The sequence below is a fragment of the Petaurus breviceps genome, unplaced genomic scaffold, assembly GCF_028583685.1.
Source record: "Petaurus breviceps papuanus isolate PSGF00001 unplaced genomic scaffold, PetGlider_PUasm1.0 37, whole genome shotgun sequence".
Taxonomy (NCBI): domain Eukaryota; kingdom Metazoa; phylum Chordata; class Mammalia; order Diprotodontia; family Petauridae; genus Petaurus; species Petaurus breviceps.
This window is the reverse complement of record NW_027186296.1, coordinates 69,046,394-69,064,567: the sequence shown is the minus strand read 5'-3', so window position 1 is coordinate 69,064,567 and position 18,174 is coordinate 69,046,394. Positions and strand designations below refer to the sequence as shown.

Sequence of the window (18,174 nt, the reverse complement as noted above, 5' to 3'; positions counted from 1 at the left end):
GAGAAGGAGGAGGAGGAGAAGGAAGGAGAAGAATATGAGAGAGAGAGAGAGAGAGAGAGAGAGAGAGAGGTGACATGTTAAGTGCTAGGGATACAAATAAAATCAAGGAAGACAGTCCCTGCCTTGCCTTCAAAGAATTTACATTCCAGTGGGATAAGAAAACATACTGGGAGTAGGGATGAAACTACAGAATGGTTTGGAGCTGGTGGCTGGGAAATATGGAGAAGGCCTGATTCTAAACAATAAAAGGCAAGAGTTCATCTATTAGAGCCCACAAACAGCAGGCTGGTTGGTTTGGTTAGAGCCAAAGGACCAAGTGAAGCAAAAAGGATGAGTTTATAAAGATAAAGAATAAAGATGGGGATGTGATAACAAGCCCTTAAAAGCAGATTTAGATTTGATAGCAACTATAGACTGTTAATCAATTAAGTTGGTAAGAGGAAATTTGTAACCAGAAGAGTGTTTACTGCCCTGGCCATGAGAAGGATAAACTGAAGCAAGGAGAGATTAGAGTCAGGGAGAACAGCACATTCTGGAGGAAGTAGAGAGTTATCAAAGATGAAGTTAAATTCATCCATAGCTAGATGTCTAAAATCATCTAACCATTATACCAAGAAGACAAACAAGATTTCCTCCACCTAAGTATGTCTTCATGGTTACCAATATATGAGAAGTAGTTAATTATTCCAAGATCATCTTGGCAATCAAAAGTGAATTTATTGTGATGGAAATGAAATGGGTACATACTCCAAATGCTAGACTTAGGCTCTAGAAAAGACCCAGTTCTCTCCTAGCACTGAAATGGCCATCATCCATATTCTTAGAACTCATTCAAGAAGGATGAGCAAAAGAATCTATCAGTTCTCAAGAGTGACTTTTCGTGGTGACAATGCTGGAGGTAACTTTCTTGTTCTTGTCAAAGTATCTGAAACTTTTAGGACTGGAAGACACTTTGGAGATCATCTGGTCCAATTTTCTCATTTTATGAGATGAGGACATTGAGACACAGAAATGAAGCAATTTGTTCAAGGACACACAGCAAGTTGTGACAAAGTTGAAAAAGAATTTGTGTCTTGTGATTCCCATTTCAATGTCCTTTTCACAACAAGAAGCTGCCTTCCTTTCCTCTTAGAATGAGGACTTATTTTAGTATCTGTTATATGAAGAAGGATTCTCTTTTATTTGTCCTAAATTTACGGGGTGCTCCTTGAGCCAGTATTTTGTCATTTGGTAGACACTTGCATATTCATCTTATCTGTCATGAACACAAGAATCCAATATGCCTTTACCAGATATCTATAGATCTGGCACAAAGTAGGCACTTAATAAATACTTGTTGAGTGATTAATTAACCTGAGCTCATTTCCCCAGTAAATAAATCCTAAAATAAAAAAATTTGGAGTCATCTAGTAATTGCTCATGTCAATTTCTGCCAGCTTGATTGGTTCCAAATTAACCACATCAGGGCGGCTAGGTGGTGCAGTGAATAGAGCACCGACCCTGTAGTCAGGAGGACCTGAGTTCAAATCCAGCCTCAGACACTTGACACACTTACTAGCCGTGTGACCTTGGGCAAGTCACTTAACCCCAATTGCCCTCCCCCCCCAAAAAAGGAAAAAAAAAAAACAAATTAACCACATCGCAATCCTACTCTGAAAACTCAAATTTCCAGAAATACTGTCTATGGAAAATACTTCCCAAGACCCAGCTGTGCAAGCCACTAAAGACAGTGGGAGAAAGTAATGCTGTCCAAAAGGCAGATAGACCTACCTTTTCAAAGACATCCTGGTGACTGGAAAGGACAGGTCCAGTGAATAGGTGTTTAATCACACTGAGATCCAATATCTGGTCTCCAATTGCCACACCAATTCTTTGTCTTGGCTAAAACAGGAAAATGCAGTTTATTTTTATGGAAAGTCCTGGGGAGATATTAGAAGCCAAATCTAGCATCCGAAGGAAAAAAAATTCTAAAGATTATTGTCATCTCAAGAATAAGTTGTCTCTCCTAAAATGGCTTCTCTCTAAATGACTGTGAAATGCATTCTGTTTTCTCTTTTCTACACAAACTCATTTGCCTCCAGCTGTGCTATAAACCCAAATGTGTTTTGAATGACAAGATATACTATGCTGTAAGTCACATCTCATAGATAAAATAATTCCATATCTTTTTAAAGGGCAGGAAGGAAGGGGTAGGGAAAGGATATTGTATCTGTGAAGTGGGAAATGAATCAGGCTCATTAGGTGGTAAGAGAGTTAGAATTTTTTTAGCTCATCTGAGCTTGGAGGTCTAGCTTCCCACCCAGGGTAGGAATCATTTCTACAATATCCCTTATCCCTGTGATCAATCATACAGATTCTCCTTGAATAGCTCCAGTAATGAGTAGCTCACCACTTCACAGTCATTCATTATGCTATTAGGTTCAGCTGTTAAGGTAAACAGGTGTCAGTGAATACAGGGCTGGAGCTAGAGTTATGGGAGACCTGGATTTAAATCTTGTCTTAGACATTTACTGTTTGTGCAACCCTCGGAGAGTCCCTCAACCTCTGTCCGTTTCCTCACTTGTAAAATGGGGATAATGCCACTTACTTTACATGGTTGTAATGAAGATCGAATGAGGTAACACATAAATTGCTTTGCAGACTTTAAAGCACTATAAAAACGCAAGCTATTGGGGCAGGCGATGGCACAATGAATAGAGCACCGGCCCTGGAGTCAGGAAGAGCTGAGTTCAAATCCAGCCTCAGACACTTGAGACACTTACTAGTTGTGTGATCTTGGGGAAGTCACTTAACCCCAACTGCCTTGCCTTCCTCCCTCAAAAAAAAAAAAATACTAGCTATCAGTACTGGGCACATCAGACAATCACGTAACCATAGAACCGAAGACCTGGAAAGGTTAGAATTTAAAGATTATCCAAATTCAATCTCTTCATCTTAAAAAAGAAACCCCAAAGAGATTAAAGTGACTTGTCAAGGCCCTCTAACTACATCATCATGGGACATCAGAAGGACCAATGGACTGGCCTGGCTTGGGTTCTCATCCCTGCTCTATCTCTATCTTCCTGACTGACCCTGGCAAGTCACAACCATGGACCACACTGTCTTCAGCCATCAAATGTGGAAGATGATGCTAAGGTCTCTTTCTCCCAGCTTCCCCATATTAAGTATTATTTGTGAAAATATGACAGATGACAGATTCAATATTATCCTTTTACTACTTCTTTGTTGTTGTCATTCAGGTGTTTCGATTGTGTCCAACTCTTTGTGACCCCATTGTTTCTTGGCAGAGATACTGAAGTGGTTTTCCATTTCCTCCTCCAGCTTATTTTACTGAAGAGGAAACAGAGGTAAACAGGGTTCAGTGACTTGCCCACTATCATACAGCTAGGTAAGCATCTAAGGCTGGATTTGAACTCAGGCCTTCCTGACTCCAGGTCTGGCACTCGATCTACTGCACTACCTAGTTGCCCCTACTACTTCTTAGAATCAGATATACTGCAATCTAAATGATACTTATGAATGACATTACTATTCAAACTGATTAAAAAACTAAAGTCCAACAAAAACACTTTACCGTTAATAACTATTTGGCCAGCAGGACTTTCTCCTGGGTATGACTTAATTAATGTATTAATTAATTTAATGATGAGACGTACTGATGCCTTTTGGATTTACATTGCAATCATCATACACACACACACACACACACACACACACACACCTTCCTTTAAAGCAAAGAAAAACAGTTAAGCAAAACCAAGTGACAGAGAGAGTGTAACATTTCATGGATGTAAAATGTCTACAAGATAATCTGAATATTCTTTTCTGTATCATAAAAGCCCATAGTGCTCTTTGGTTATTAAAAACATGATAGCAAATACTGTACAAAATACTGGAATTTGTTCCCACTGAACTAAGTTATAGTCTTCAAAGCAAGAAACCCTAGGTCATGTTTGCCCAGTTGACTGCAATATTTTCCACAGCCTGGCTTCCAAGTGAGGTATTCCAAACCCCTTTTAAGTGAAATTTCTGGAGATGTTGTTATTACTATTAACTGGCAGTTCCCTAAGGCAACTCTCTAGGACTACAGGTTGCACAGCAGGTGCTGATCTGCATTGGTGATAGTTCCCTCAGTGAGATTCCCTCAGTGAGAAAGGGGTCAGTCAAGAAAGTAAGCATTTGTTAATTTCTTACATGCCCAGCTTTGGGAATACAAAGAAAGGGGGGGGGGAACCCACCTAGTTCCTGCCCTCAAGGCACATACATTCTAAAGAAAGAAACAACATGCAAATCTCTAGGTACATACAAGCTATCTACAGAGAACATGAAGGCAGTCTGAAAGCCAAAGGCACAAGTAACTGTTGGGAGTAGAGGGAAAGACCAGGAAAAGTCTCCTGCAGATTGTAATCACAAGTTCATTTAAAACAACAAAAACACAGCCAGAAAAGCATCATCCAAATGGAAAGCTAGAGACACACGGTAGGCAATTAATAAATGTTTTCTTAATTGATTTCAATTTCTACCAGGTGAGTCTTAAACCCATCTGAGACACACTAACACTTCAAGTAATAATAATGATACCCATTCTAAAATGTTTATAGCAACTCTTTGTGGTGTCAAAGAACTGGATGTTGAGGGTATAAGAAATGGGGTTCAGTCACTCCCTTAAGAAACGAGACTTGGACTGAAGTGAGTGAAGGAAGCACTTCTTTACACTCTGGAGTAGATGCTTACACTTGTAGGGATGCATACATACACACAGAAGTTTAACTGAGCTTTTAATGGATTAGTCACCCCTGGTTCCTCCCTTCAGAGCTGGGACTCTTCCAGGTTACAATCTTTCTAACCTACCCACTACATATTGCTCCTTAACCTGTCCCCCCCTCCCAAACACGGGTCTACATAGGACCCAAGTTCAGAAAATGGAGGGATAATCTATGCATGGGCATGTAAGTTAATATGTAGGAAGGCTATTAGCATGTGCAGTAGTTAGGTCTTGGTGACCAGGGATAAGGGATAAACTCTGGAGTTAAGGCCATGCTGCCAGCGTCACTCTCTCTAACACCCTTGAGCTAGGAGGCCCTGACCATCATTCTTGTAAAACAGAAAGTGCTTATCTGCTAACATTGTCTCCCTTAGCAAACTCCTTGTGTGGCAATATCTGTGGAAGTAGTACTCCATATATTACTAGACTCTTAGACTCTTTATCTCACAAGGGGATGCTCATGAATTGGGGAATGGCTAAACAAGTTGTGATATATGATTGTGATGGAATACTATTATACCGTAAGACATGATGAGCTGATTCTCAGCAATACAATAATCTAAGACAATTCCAGGGTATTCATGATGGAAGGTGCTATCCACATCCAGAGAAAGAACTATAGCATCTGAATGTAGATTGAAGCATACTATTTGCTCTTTTTTTTTCTTTCTCATGGCTTTCCCCTTCTGTTCTGATTCTTCTTTTGCAGCATGAATAGTGTGGAAATGTGTTTAATATGATTGTACATGTATAGCCTATATCGGACTGCAAGTTCTCTTGGGGAGGGGGAAAGAGAGGGAAGGAGGAAAATTTGGAACTAAAAATCTTATAGAAGTGAATGTTGAAAACTAAAAATAATTAATTACTCCCCCCCCAAAAAAATGATGAGCTGATTGATTTTAGAAAAACATGAAAATATAGGAGAGAGCAGATTGGGGGAGGGGGTATACAGTGGGATCACTGTTTTCGGGTGATGGGTAGGGGAAAGATGGGGAGAAAATTTGTAACTCAAAATCTTGTGGAAATAAATGATGTAAACTAAAAATAAAAATGAAATTTAATTAAAAAAAAGAAAAACATAGAAAGACTTGAATGAAACAATGAAAGTGAAATGGGCAGAACCAAGAGAAATCTGTAAATATTTAATAGCAAAAATTATTCAATGAGTAACTGTGAACAACTAACTTATTACGAGTATTATAAATACTCAAATCAACTACAAAGGACCTATGAAGATGCTATCCATCTTCACAGAAAGAACTGATAAACAGAAGTATACATAGTATATATGTATGTATGTATGTATGTATATACACATACACATATATATATGTGTATGTATGTCAAATGGTTGCCTTCTTTAGCATGGGGTGAGGAGGGAGGGAGACAATTTGGAACTTAAAATGTAACAAAAAATAAATTTAATTAAAAAAAAAATAATACCTTATTGATGATATATTTTACATATATTTACACATGACTGTATGACATAATTATTATACATCATTATAAATATATAATACAGGGCATAATTATTAAAATAATGTATAATAAATATACAAATATAACATATTATACTTATCTCATGCTTTAAAGCATTGGTGTCAAACTCAAATAGAAATGGGGACATATAAACCATGTGGTACATAAGGCTTTTCACGAGCCACACATGGACTTAGAAAACCACATATTAAGTATCTATTGGAGTCCTATTTGCTTTGTTAAAATTTCCCAATTACATTTTAATCTGGTTCAGGCTACACTCAAGGGTGTTGTAGGTCATGTGTTTGACACCTTCGTTTTACAGCTCATAGGGAGGCAGCTAGGTGGGACAGTGCACCTGGAGTTTGAATCTTGCCTGCAACACTTACCGTGTTTCCCCGATAATAAGACACTGTCTTATTATTTTTTTTGGACAGAAAAACACCAGAGGGCTTATTTGCAGGGGAGGGCTTATTTTAATGAACATTGACAGCAATTTTAATAAACAGGTAAATGTGAACAAAAAAAATGTACCTTTATTCAATAATGAATTCAATAAAGAACAGGATGACGCGCTCACTGCTGCAGCTCTGATTGGATGCAGCTCGGAGCGCAGCATGCATTTCACGGGGGGGGGGGGGGGCCGGGGCATACAGAGGGTACCGTAATGTAGCGTGTAGCGCAGGGGATCAACTTCACTACAATAGCAATCTCAATAGGGCTTATTTTAGAGGAATCTTACACAGTAAGGGGAGGGCTTATTTTCGGGATAGGTCTTATTATCGGGGAAACACGGTATTAGGTGAGGTATATCACGTAAGCCAGGGCATGTTATTTACCCCTGTCAGCCTCAGTTTCCTCATCTGCAAAATAAAGATAAAAATAGCACCTACCTTACAGAAATATTGTAAGAACCAATGAGATGATACACCAAAAGCACTTTACAAACCTTAAAGTTTTATAGAAATGCTATTATCATTATTTACAGAGCACTTTGTCCATACACAATCTCACTTGATCCAATGCATAACCCTAGGAAGTAGAAAGGGCAGAGATTTTATTTCTTCTATTTTGCAAAGAAAATTGAGGCTCAGAAAAATTAACCAACTTACCCAAAGGCATGCAGCTGGTATGTAGAGGCAGTTCCATGACCTAATGGATCAGGAAGGCCTGGGTTTAAATCCGGCCTCATACACTTACTGGATGTATGGCCCTAGATAAGTCACTTAGCCTCCCTGTGCCTCAATCCCCTCATCTATAAAATGAAGGGGCTTGGCTTGATGGCCTCTGAGATGGCCTGCTCTGAACCTATGGTTCTATGATCCTAGCTGAGCCAAGATGCCAATCTGGGTAGTCTGATGATTTTCCCTACAAAAGGTTCTCTGTCAGCCTTTCCTTTCTACATGTTCACCATATGGAAATCAGGCAGAGATGTGAAACAAACAAACAAAAAATGCAGCGATATCTACTCCTTTCCAATATCCTTTAATTATACTTTTAGAGTAATTTTGAGCTTGTGAGAACATATGGAAAAGCTTTAAGTCTACCTCAAAAGCAGTGGGTGACCATATCCATTGATAACCCTTCTCCAATTTAGTGAGATAGTTATCTCAAGTTGCTATGCCCAAAATATTCATCATCCTGAGCCACCACAAGTGTTAAACCTCTCAGAACTTTGCTAGATTGAACTTCAGGCAGACATACTGTCTACATCAAGCTCCTAATCAAAGACCTGCCCGACTTTGCATTCTGCTGGCCTCAACTTGGAGAACTCAAGATCACCCCCCTGCCGTAATGGATGAGCCATCATGATATGACCCACATCTAGGGAAAACATTTCTGTGGTTTTTATTAACAACTGCAGTAAAGGGGAACTGGGCATCCCCACTCCAAGGAACTTTCCATAGGCCTAAACTTTCCATAGGCCCCCAGAACATCCCAATTATTTCAGAGTTTACTTCCATAATATTTTTTTAAAACTCATTTTATTATACTTTCTTGTAGAGCTTTCAAAAGTCTCTCAGAAAGTACTTTTTGATTCAAGCCCATATCTCTTATCAATGTCAACAGCATACTGTACTAGATTCCTGGGCTTAAAGTGAGAAAGACCTGGGTTCGAATCCACCTCAGACTTTTACCAGCCATGTGACCATAGGTAAGGCATTTAACCTTTCTGGATCTCAGTTTCCTCATGTGTAAAATGGTGACTATAGCTGAGATAAAGTATACAAAGCATTTTGCAAATTTCAAAAGCACTGACAAAGTGAGTTATATTCAGCAATCTTCATTGCCAGCTTCCAGCTTTGTACAGCCAGTGAGGATCTGTGCCTGTTCATGCTCTTAAGGGCAGATGATTGGACAGTACTCCAAAAACACATTCTTCCTTTCTTCCCCATGACTCACTTTAATGGGACACTCCATAAACAGGAACTAAAGAGCTTAGTAGCTACTGGCAATACTTGTCTACAAAGTTACTTTTGTCCTCTAATCCCGACTGTTTATCCATCAAGTGCTGGATTGTGCAAAAAAAAAATCAAAGAGGCACTAGATTGGGGTTCTAATCTGGGTTCTAGGTCACTCATGTGGTGTTGGCAAGCCACTTAACTTCTCTGACTCAGTGCCTCCTGGTGAAAACAAGACCTGCCCCCTCTCTATCTGACAAGAGTTGTGGTGAATGTGTAAAATTAGTGACTGCACTGTAAAAAATGGAGAAACATTACCAAGGTACTAGTTATTATTCTTAAGTGTATCTTCCAACTCTAAGATTCCATGATTCATGCCTAGGACCCAAAGGAAGGCCAATAGCAGGCCTAGAAGTGAAAATTAAAGGCAAGGGGGTCTTTCCTATATAGGAGTTTTAAATTGTCTTTCTTGGCTGAAGGGTAAGTATAGTGCAAGATTTCAGGCCATTTCATTTGTATTTATTTGTGTGGGGGACAACAGGATCACCCAATCACTTCCGAAGATCTTCCTGCTTTTGGGGGAAAGAGGTTCCATTAAGTGGGTGCTACAGGGTAAAATTGAAATTCTTGAGGATTGGATAACATTATTCCAAGTCTGGAAATTTTGGCTTTACTCATCTAGTTAAAAACAAAACAAAACAAAAAATAAAACAACTCTATCCAGAAAGATAATATTCATCAGTGATACTGGAACCAGTCAAGAATGAAGTTAATATTAATATTTGTAAAGTTTCCCCTCAAAACTTAATAATATTAAGGAAAAAGAGTGAGAAGAGAGAAACAAAGAGAGCATTCAATTACGTTATAAGCTTTAAGTAAATAACAAAGTTGACAGGTTAGGTTATCTCAGATAACGTAGAAGATAGAGAACTATCTTCTGAGCCAGGAAGACCTGGGGTCAAGTCCTGGTTCAGGTGTGACACACAGTGGCTGTGTGATCAGAAACAAGTTACTTAACATTTCAGTGCTCTGGGTAATGCTCTAAGACTATGTTACCCGGAAGGTGCTGACCTGCACAGGTAGAGAGGGTATCCTTACCTGGGATTCCCTGTACCAATGAAATCACAGGTCCAGTAGATTTCCCATTTTCCTGTTGGCAGGCTAATCCTCCAGTGTGGCGGGGAGGAAGAAATCCTCAAGGCTAGTCACTTTAAAAGAAAAATTTTTTTCTGGCTCCACAATGGATATTTTTATAATACTTAGCTATATGACAAATTAATATTCTTTAAATAATATTTTACCTATGTTTCATAGCACTATTTTCTAATCATGTCTTAAAGGTTACTCTTTTCCTCTAACTTTTCCTCATGCTGATTGTCAAAAAAAAATGTTCTATTGTCATTGCCAGGCAAACCAGCTTTTGTTTGGGGATGGGTAAGGAAAGAAGGCCATGGAACCAGATAGAGAAGGAGTCATATTATAACTGTTAACCACACTAAGAAGTAACTAATAATCCTAAGGATCCTTAGGAAGTCCATTTCAAAATTCTGAATGAACTAGAATATAGATGGTTGGTGGGGTTTTTTTTTTTAATCTTTTCTTAAAAATAGGTGAAATAGACTTCCTCTCTCACAGGGCTTCCCCTCAGCTGCTGTTTTAGCACATTTCAACATCTAAAAATCAGAGGAGTGTGATGACATCACACTAAGAGATGTTGTTCTGGACAAATGAAGGCATTTATGCAACAGAACTTCATCTCTCACACAGTCTAGCTTGACTCCTACCTTACCTGCTCCAAAGGGTTTTCCTGCACTTGATTCATGTTTGTTGCTTAGAATTCCTATCAGGTCCAATTAGGATCACAGAATCATAGATCTTGAGCTGGAACGGACCTGAGGACATCTAGTGCTCTACATCCCACATCCGATTTTATGTATGAGGAAACTGAGACCCAGAGAAGTTAAAGGAGTTATTCAAAATCATACAGGTAGTATCAGTGCCAAGATCTGAACTCAGATTCTTTGATTTCAAAGCCAGCGGTCACTGCACTATGCTATTTGCTTAGATAAAAATTAGAAAGACACTGTCAAGGGTCATTATAAGAAAGGTCACTTGGGAAGCCTGGCTAACATAAGTTAAATTTTAACTGGGTCGTCTATTTGAATTGCACTGCCAGATTTACGTTTAACTTCTTGTCACATTACAACATCCCAAGAAACCTCTGGTGTAGTTAAGGTGTGATACAGTAACAGGAAAGCTCATATCTTTGAAATGTACTAACGGCAAATCACTGAAAATAAAAAATTTATAATATTGCATATGATATGCATATGTGTTCAACATTAGGATCAGAAATCCAGCCAAGAATGATCACAAATTAGGGTGCAGTGGTAACGCCGCTGTTAGCCTAACTCCTTCTTGGACAGCTTTTCCCTTTTCTAATATGTTTTTACTACCATAATAGAGCAGTCCAGCCACTTTAACAAGTCTCTACTTACTGAGGTCCTGCTCAGGACAACTTGGGTGCACATTCAATTATCCCTGATGCTGGGTATAGAACTAAAGGAAATACTTGCCATTCAATCCCTTGGAGATTTGTGGTGAAGCATAAGGCTACTTTTCCAAATGGGCAGTGATACCTTCCCATACATCAGGTAAGATTAGGTATCCTTGATATACCTTTGATTTTATGGATAAAAACCAAATTTTAATGTAGCAGAAAGAATATTGGTCTGGAATCCAGGAAACCTGGGCTCCAGCCAAAGCTCTACAAATAATCTACAGTGTGAGCTTGTCCCTAGGCCTCTCTGAGCCATAATTTCTTTATCAATAAAGAAGGGAGTTTGATTAAATGATCTTTAAGGTTTCTTTTGCTTTCCAGAAGCTGTGGCTCTATGGGTCAAATGCCAAGAACACTGGGATAACAAACAGATGCAGGGTAAGCACAATCAAGAGAAAGATAATGAAGAATAAAGAACAATGGAAATGAGATCATTAAAATGAGGTCGAATTTAGATGAATTTAAAAACCAAGGTCTCGTTAAACAGATAATTCCCTCCTTACAGCAGAGACAGAATGTTGTACACGCTGTCAGATACTACACTGTATATCTTTGCTAAATTCGTACTCCTTAAAGGCCTGCCACGCTATGGTCCACGGGTCAGGAAGAATTGGACACAACTGAACAACAACAATCACAAGGACACAACTGAACAACAACAATCACAAGGGAAGGCTGGAGTAGGATGTGAGAGAAGTATTGTTTTTCCCCCACAGAAATGAGTGTGATATAAAGAGAAAATACAAACAAACATACACTCACATACATCTGTATATATGTGTATATATACACACATACATATATAAACACACATATATGTGTATGTATAGGTGTGCTGGGTCCCACACCAATATACCAATGCATGTGCTCTCTTTCTCAACATATATAATATGTACTATATTACATTATACTCTCTATATAAAAATAATACATGTTCTTTATATCTAATATATGTTCTTTATAATCTTATATAATATAGAATCAATAATACAATATATAATGTAATAATATATTATATATGGAAAAAGAGGGAGAGACACACAGAGAGACAGAGAGACAGACACAGAGAGAGAGAGAGAGAGAGAGAGAGAGAGAGAGAGAGAGAGAGAGAGGGAGAGGGAGAGAACATGAACTGATGTATTGTTGTGGGACCCACAGCTCTATATGTCTGTTTTAGTAGTAAGTTATACCGCAGCTTTCCCATCTGTAAAGCTGGAAGAATAATAATATAAGGTTTGGGTTTTGGCTTTTTTTTCCTTGTGAACTCCCAATTAATAAACATTTTTTACATACAAATGGCTGTCTCCTAACACACCAGAACTGGCCTCCACCCCCAGGGAAGCCAAAGCTTCTCTTTCTTCTTTATAGTGCTAGATACCACCAGCCTGTGCCTGCGGCAGATGGAAGAAGAAGGGGAAAAAAGGGCACTTGTCATCTGGTCGTCAATTGGGCCGGGCCAGGGACACAGAAAGAGTTAAGAGAGGAGACAGAATACATGCTCCTGATTTCACCATGGCTCATTCAGGGTTAGGGATGAGCGCTAAAGGGAGGTAGGGTGGTACGGTGGGATAAGGACTAGATGTCAATAATTCAATTTAGACAAATATTCATTAAATGCCTACTACAGACTGCTAACTGTGCTAAGAGCTTGGGATACAAAGATGAACGCAAAGCAGTCCTTAGCCTGAAGGAACATCTCTCATGGCGCTGCAGGCGGGGCATCAAATGCACAGATACAAAAGTATTAGATAATCTGTGGGGGGATAGAGCATGGACAACTGGGGAGGGGGGCATCACAAAATGTTTTCCATAGAACCTGATAGACAGAAAAGGCAAAGATGAAAAGGTTACCCTGTCCCCACCCAACCCAAAGGAAAGGGAAGGTAAATAAGATGCTTCAGTTTTGGCCTTTCCCCTGAAAGACCTCCCCATGGAAACTGAGAGCATTAACAATTCATTTGCTACACACTGCTAACAAACTCCTACCACCTTTCACCCTCCCTGGTGTTGCTCAGTTGTTTCAAATTCTTCATAATCCATTTGGGGGTTTTCTTGGCAAAAATACTGGAGTGATTTGCCATGTCCTTTTCCAGCTCATTTTACAGATGAGAAAACTGAGACAAATAGGGTTAAGTGACTTATCCAGGATCATACATCTAGGTAGGTGTCTGCGGCCAGTTCTGAACTCAGAAAGAGGAGTCTTCCAACTCTGAGTCTGGCGCTCCATCCACTGTGCCCCCTAGCAGCCCTCATTCTTTACAGCCCTGTATTAACCACCAGCTGCCTAGGAGTAAAATATCCCCAAACCCCACCTCTCAATCTCATTATCATCTTCCTCTTCAACCCCACTCATGTCCCACTTTAAACTATGCCCATCTCTTCTACTGTGTCCTCTGGAATGTCCAACCTTTTCCTTCACCCTAAACCTCTCCCACATTGGCTGTACCTTTTCTCATACTCCCAACACACTAGTGTATTCTTTGAGAGGAAGTCAAAATACTCCCCCCTACCATTTCTAGACTCTTCCTTTGTCTCCATCAATCAATCAGCAATCTCTCCTCTTCTGTGGTTGGTGCTACTAAAAAAGGTTTACCTTTTAAGGATCATGGTGGCTATCTTACACAGGCTGCCAGCTCATTCTTCCTTTCTCAGAGTTCAACACCTATTTGCTATCTTCTTCTCTTCCTTATCTCCTACCATTACCATTAGATTAAAAACTTCAACATTCATATTGAGGCTCCCTTAGATTCCCTAAACTCCTGGTTCCTCAAACTCCTTTCATCCTGTGACCGGCTCCTTTACTCTCTCTCTACTATACACAGGGACAGCAACACTGTCAATCTCACTCTTACTCATGTGTTCCACATCTTTGATTCAATGCTTTGTCATTCCTCTGATCACAGACTCTTACCATTCCATCTCTCTATTTTATAGGTAGTGAATTCAACTTGACACTCAGGTCTGCTCTCAAATCCCTAGCTCCCTTGTGCATCATTCATTATCCAATTCCATCCCTGGATCACTACCACTCTCTGCCTTCTCGGCTCCTGCTCACATGCTATTGACAAAGTTTGATGCTGAGGACATGGTTTCAAAGGCTTCCTTCACGTAAATATAGTCATTGAAAGTTCTGTAAAGTTAAAAGTAATATAACATGGTACAACAGGAAAAAAAGAACAATGGATTCTCAGGGCGAGAGTCTGGGTTTTCATCCTGCTTCTGCCATTTACCATGTGATACTAGGAAAGTCATAGCTTCTCTGAACCTCATTTTCTTCAACTATTGGACTAAATGACCTCTAAGGTCACTGACCACTTTAAGTCAATGATCCCTAAGAGCTTTCGAAATCAAGGGAATTATTAACACAGAAAATAGCATAACAACAATGGATATCTTCATCTTCATTCATTAAGCATTTCTTTTTTTTTTGAAGAGGGGAAGGCAGTGCACTTGAGGTTAAGTGACTTGCCTAAGGTCACACAGCTAGTAAGTGTTAAGTGTCTGAGGCTGGATTTGAACTCAGGTCCTCCTGACTCCAGGGCAGATGCTCTATTCACTGCGTCACCTAGCCACCCCCATCAAGCATTTCTTAAAGCTAAGTGGCACAGTGAATGAAGTACTGGTTATAGAATAAAGGAATCTGAGTTTGAATCCATTCTCAGAGACTTGCTAGCTATATGACCTTGAGCAAGTCACATAACCTCTGTCTGCTTCAGTTTTCTCCTAATAATAGCACCTACTCACCAGGGTTGTAAAGATCAAATGAGATAATATTTGTAATGTGCTTTGCAAACCCTAAGGTGCTAGTCATTATCATCTGTCTAGGATACAGGTAGAAAGTGAATGAAATTTTTCCTCTGAATACAGACAGGGACTATGAGCATAGAATGTTGTGAATATGGTTTAGTGTGTTTGCTTTACTAACCTATTTGACATAACTGTTTTTCTTTGTTACAAAGGAAGGAATCAATGTGGTGGTTTGGGAGAGAAGAGCATAGTCAAGATATGACTGCAAAAACAAGACATCAATAAAATCTGAAAAAACAAAAGAAAATTATTAAACAAAGGTAAAAGAACAAGGAGCCAAAGTGAAATTACCTGACTGGCTGGAAGCTACCTTTATTTTTCTGATCTGGCATTGCAGAGATGAAAGGATTGGGAGAAAAAAACCTGTCTGGTCCTAGTTTTACTGCTAAACAGCTATGTGATTTGGGTCAAGAAGCTTCACCTTTACATGCAATTTCTTATCTATAGGATGTGATGGGCCTGTGGAATGGTCTTTCAGTTCTAACATTTTATAGGTTTAAAAGATGAACCCAGTTCAGAGCCTGTTCAAGGTATTTGTGAGTCCTAGTCAAGGTTTGAAAATTTTTCTGCTGCCTGTCCATATGGAACTTTGACTCTTCATTGTATGTAATAACACATGTGGCCTGCCTTATCACAAAAAAAAAATACTCATGTGATCTAGAGAGGGCAACTTTCTACAATAATATTATGTACATTTGTAAAAACTAATGTTAAAAAGCGACCTCCCCCTCCCTTGCAAGTTGTGACAAAGGTTCACAGCTTGACTTGCCTACTCCTAGTCTGAGTTCACTTAAAAACATTGTAGAGAGGTACCAATGCTTAACTTAGGATTCTGAAGAAGCTGGGTTTGAACCTTGTCTCCTATACTTAATAGCTCTGTAACCCACGTGTAAATCACTTAACCTCTCTGTTCTTGTTTCTTAATCTATAAAATGAGTGTGATAATAGCCTGTATCACCTATCTCCTAGAATGGCTGAAAAAAATCAAATGATATAATGTGAGCAAATTTAAGGTATATGTGTGTGTATCTCAGATATTATTATGATTAGGTAAGTTTACCTTGAACATGTTGTTGATTCCATAACCTCATTTGAGCTTTTCTTGGGGAGGATACCTGTGTGGTTTGTCATTTCCATCTCATTTTACAGATGAGGAAACTGAGGCAAACAGGGTGAAGTGACTTGCCCGACATTACCCAGCTAGGAAGTGTCTGAGGCTGGATTTGAACTCAGATCCTCTTGACTCCAGGGCCTGGCCATTCTATTCACTGTGCTACCTAAGTGGTGCAGGGGCAGAAATACTTATCTTCCTGAGTTCAAATCTGGCCTCAAACACTTAGCTGGGTGACCCAGGACAAGTCACTTCACTCTGTCTCAATTTCTTAATCTGTAAAATGAGACAAGAGAAGGAAATGGTAAACTACTAGAGTATCTTTTGCCAAGAAAACCCCAAATGGGGTCACAGAGTGTTGGATAAGACTGAGAAATAACTGAAAACAAGTTTACCTTGCAAATAAAGAGGAGAGGTGAAGGAGAAAAAAAAGACAAAAGCTAGGATTTTAAAGCAATAGTTCTAAAGGGAAAAAATTGAGCCAATTTTTTTTAAAAGCAACCTTTTTTTAAAAAAAGGGACCAGTTCAAAATCCCTAATTGCTCTGACTTTTAGCCTTATACCTAGAAATATTTTCACCTTCTATTCCACGACCCATAGCTATATGGTCCAGAGCTATCCACCACTGCCAACAAGTGAGTCATGCCATCCACCACTGTCTCCCGCGTCCGCCTCCAGAAGCAGAATGAGAACATGAAAAAGAGGGTTAAGCGTCCAAAAACATCCTCCTTCTACTCCCTCCCGCCCCTCAAAGCAGGAGAGAGGAGAAGCTAAGCTTAAGTGGAGGAGCTCAGATAGGAAAATAACTGAAGCGGCTAGGCCTGTTCCCTTCGAGGTTAACACACCAGAAACTAACAGTGGCCTCTTCCCTGGAGCTTTTCCGGGACAGAGCGCGGGGATCAGCAGCACTGGCGCTCAGCTCCAGGAGGGCTGAAGCTGAGGACGCTGCAGGGGAGCAAAGTTGGGGCAGGGATCGGGGTAGGATTACACGCAGAAAAGGCCTGAGACTCCCTGGCTCCAGCCTGAGACCCTTTCAGATCCCAACCCCTCCCCCCCCCCCCGCCCCCCCCCCGCCCCCTCCCTCGCCCCTCCCCCCCTCTCGGCCCCCGACAAAGCAGAGAGATCTGGGCCTCGGTTTCCCCACTTGTAAAAGGAGGAGTTTGGAGAGCCCGGTCTCCAGCCTCCTCCTCCAGCTCTCAATCCTAAACCTGACTCACGTTCTCTGGGGTGGAGAAGACTCCGTAGGGAAGGTTCTGAATGGGGAAGTCCGAGTTCTCGGCCACGGGAATAAAGGACATGCTTGTACCGGACTGGGCAGCCTCCTCCGTTCAGGGCTCAGTAGCAGTCTCCACCTTGGCCGCGGAGTGCGTTACGCGATCTTGCTCTGTGCTCGCAGGGGCTCCTCGAGGTCCCCGCAGCTGTGACTCTAAAGCTGGCAGCGGGGCGGCTCCTCCCTTCCCGCCCGGCCCCTAGTAAGCAGCCAGTAGGCTCCCCATATGCCAGCCTAGCCCCGCCTGCTCTCAGTCCTGGTCCCCCTCCTCCCAGCTCCTCCCTCCACCCACCCCTACCAACCACCCCTCTGGCCTCCAACCCTGCACCCCTCCGGGTCTTGCTTAATGCAACTGTAAAGTCAGGTGCCCGAATGACTCAGCTAAAAAGGGAAAGCGTGACTTTCTTGGCTGCAACTGGCCAAGTTTGCAGAGACCCCACAAAAAAACCGTCAATCGCCTGCACCCAGATCCTTCTCGCTTTACACCCCACTGGGCACCCCGCCTTTCTTTTGTGAGACCCCGTGCAGACACACTTAGAAGGCTGGCTCTTGTGAGGGCTATGTCACGAGCCCAAGTTAAAGGGTGCACAGCTGGAGGCACCCACAGACTTTTATGCAGACCGGCGGTCGGATGAGAGGTGGAACTAAATTTGAAGGTAGAATATTTAAGAGTATAATAATCCTGCCTGGACCGTTTACGAGATGGGTTTCCTTGAGCATGTCTCTTTGCCTTTCTGAGTTTCAGTTTTACTCAATTGTAAAAAAAAGGTGTTAGAC

At 40.7% G+C, this 18,174-nt stretch overlaps 1 protein-coding gene across 1 annotated transcript in view; it reads right to left on the bottom strand.

The window, feature by feature from the left end:
• Nucleotides 1-17,608, bottom strand: part of FAH (fumarylacetoacetate hydrolase) — a 59,508-nt gene extending 41,900 nt beyond the window's left edge. Inside the window, exons 1-2 of the mRNA XM_069098675.1 lie at nt 17,345-17,608; nt 1,771-1,881 (exon numbers count right to left, since the gene is read on the bottom strand). Of these exons, the coding sequence (XP_068954776.1) occupies nt 1,771-1,881; nt 17,345-17,425 (192 nt within the window). The 5' untranslated portion in view covers nt 17,426-17,608. The remainder of the gene's footprint in view (nt 1-1,770; nt 1,882-17,344) is intronic.
• Between the last annotated feature and the right edge of the window lie 566 nt (nt 17,609-18,174).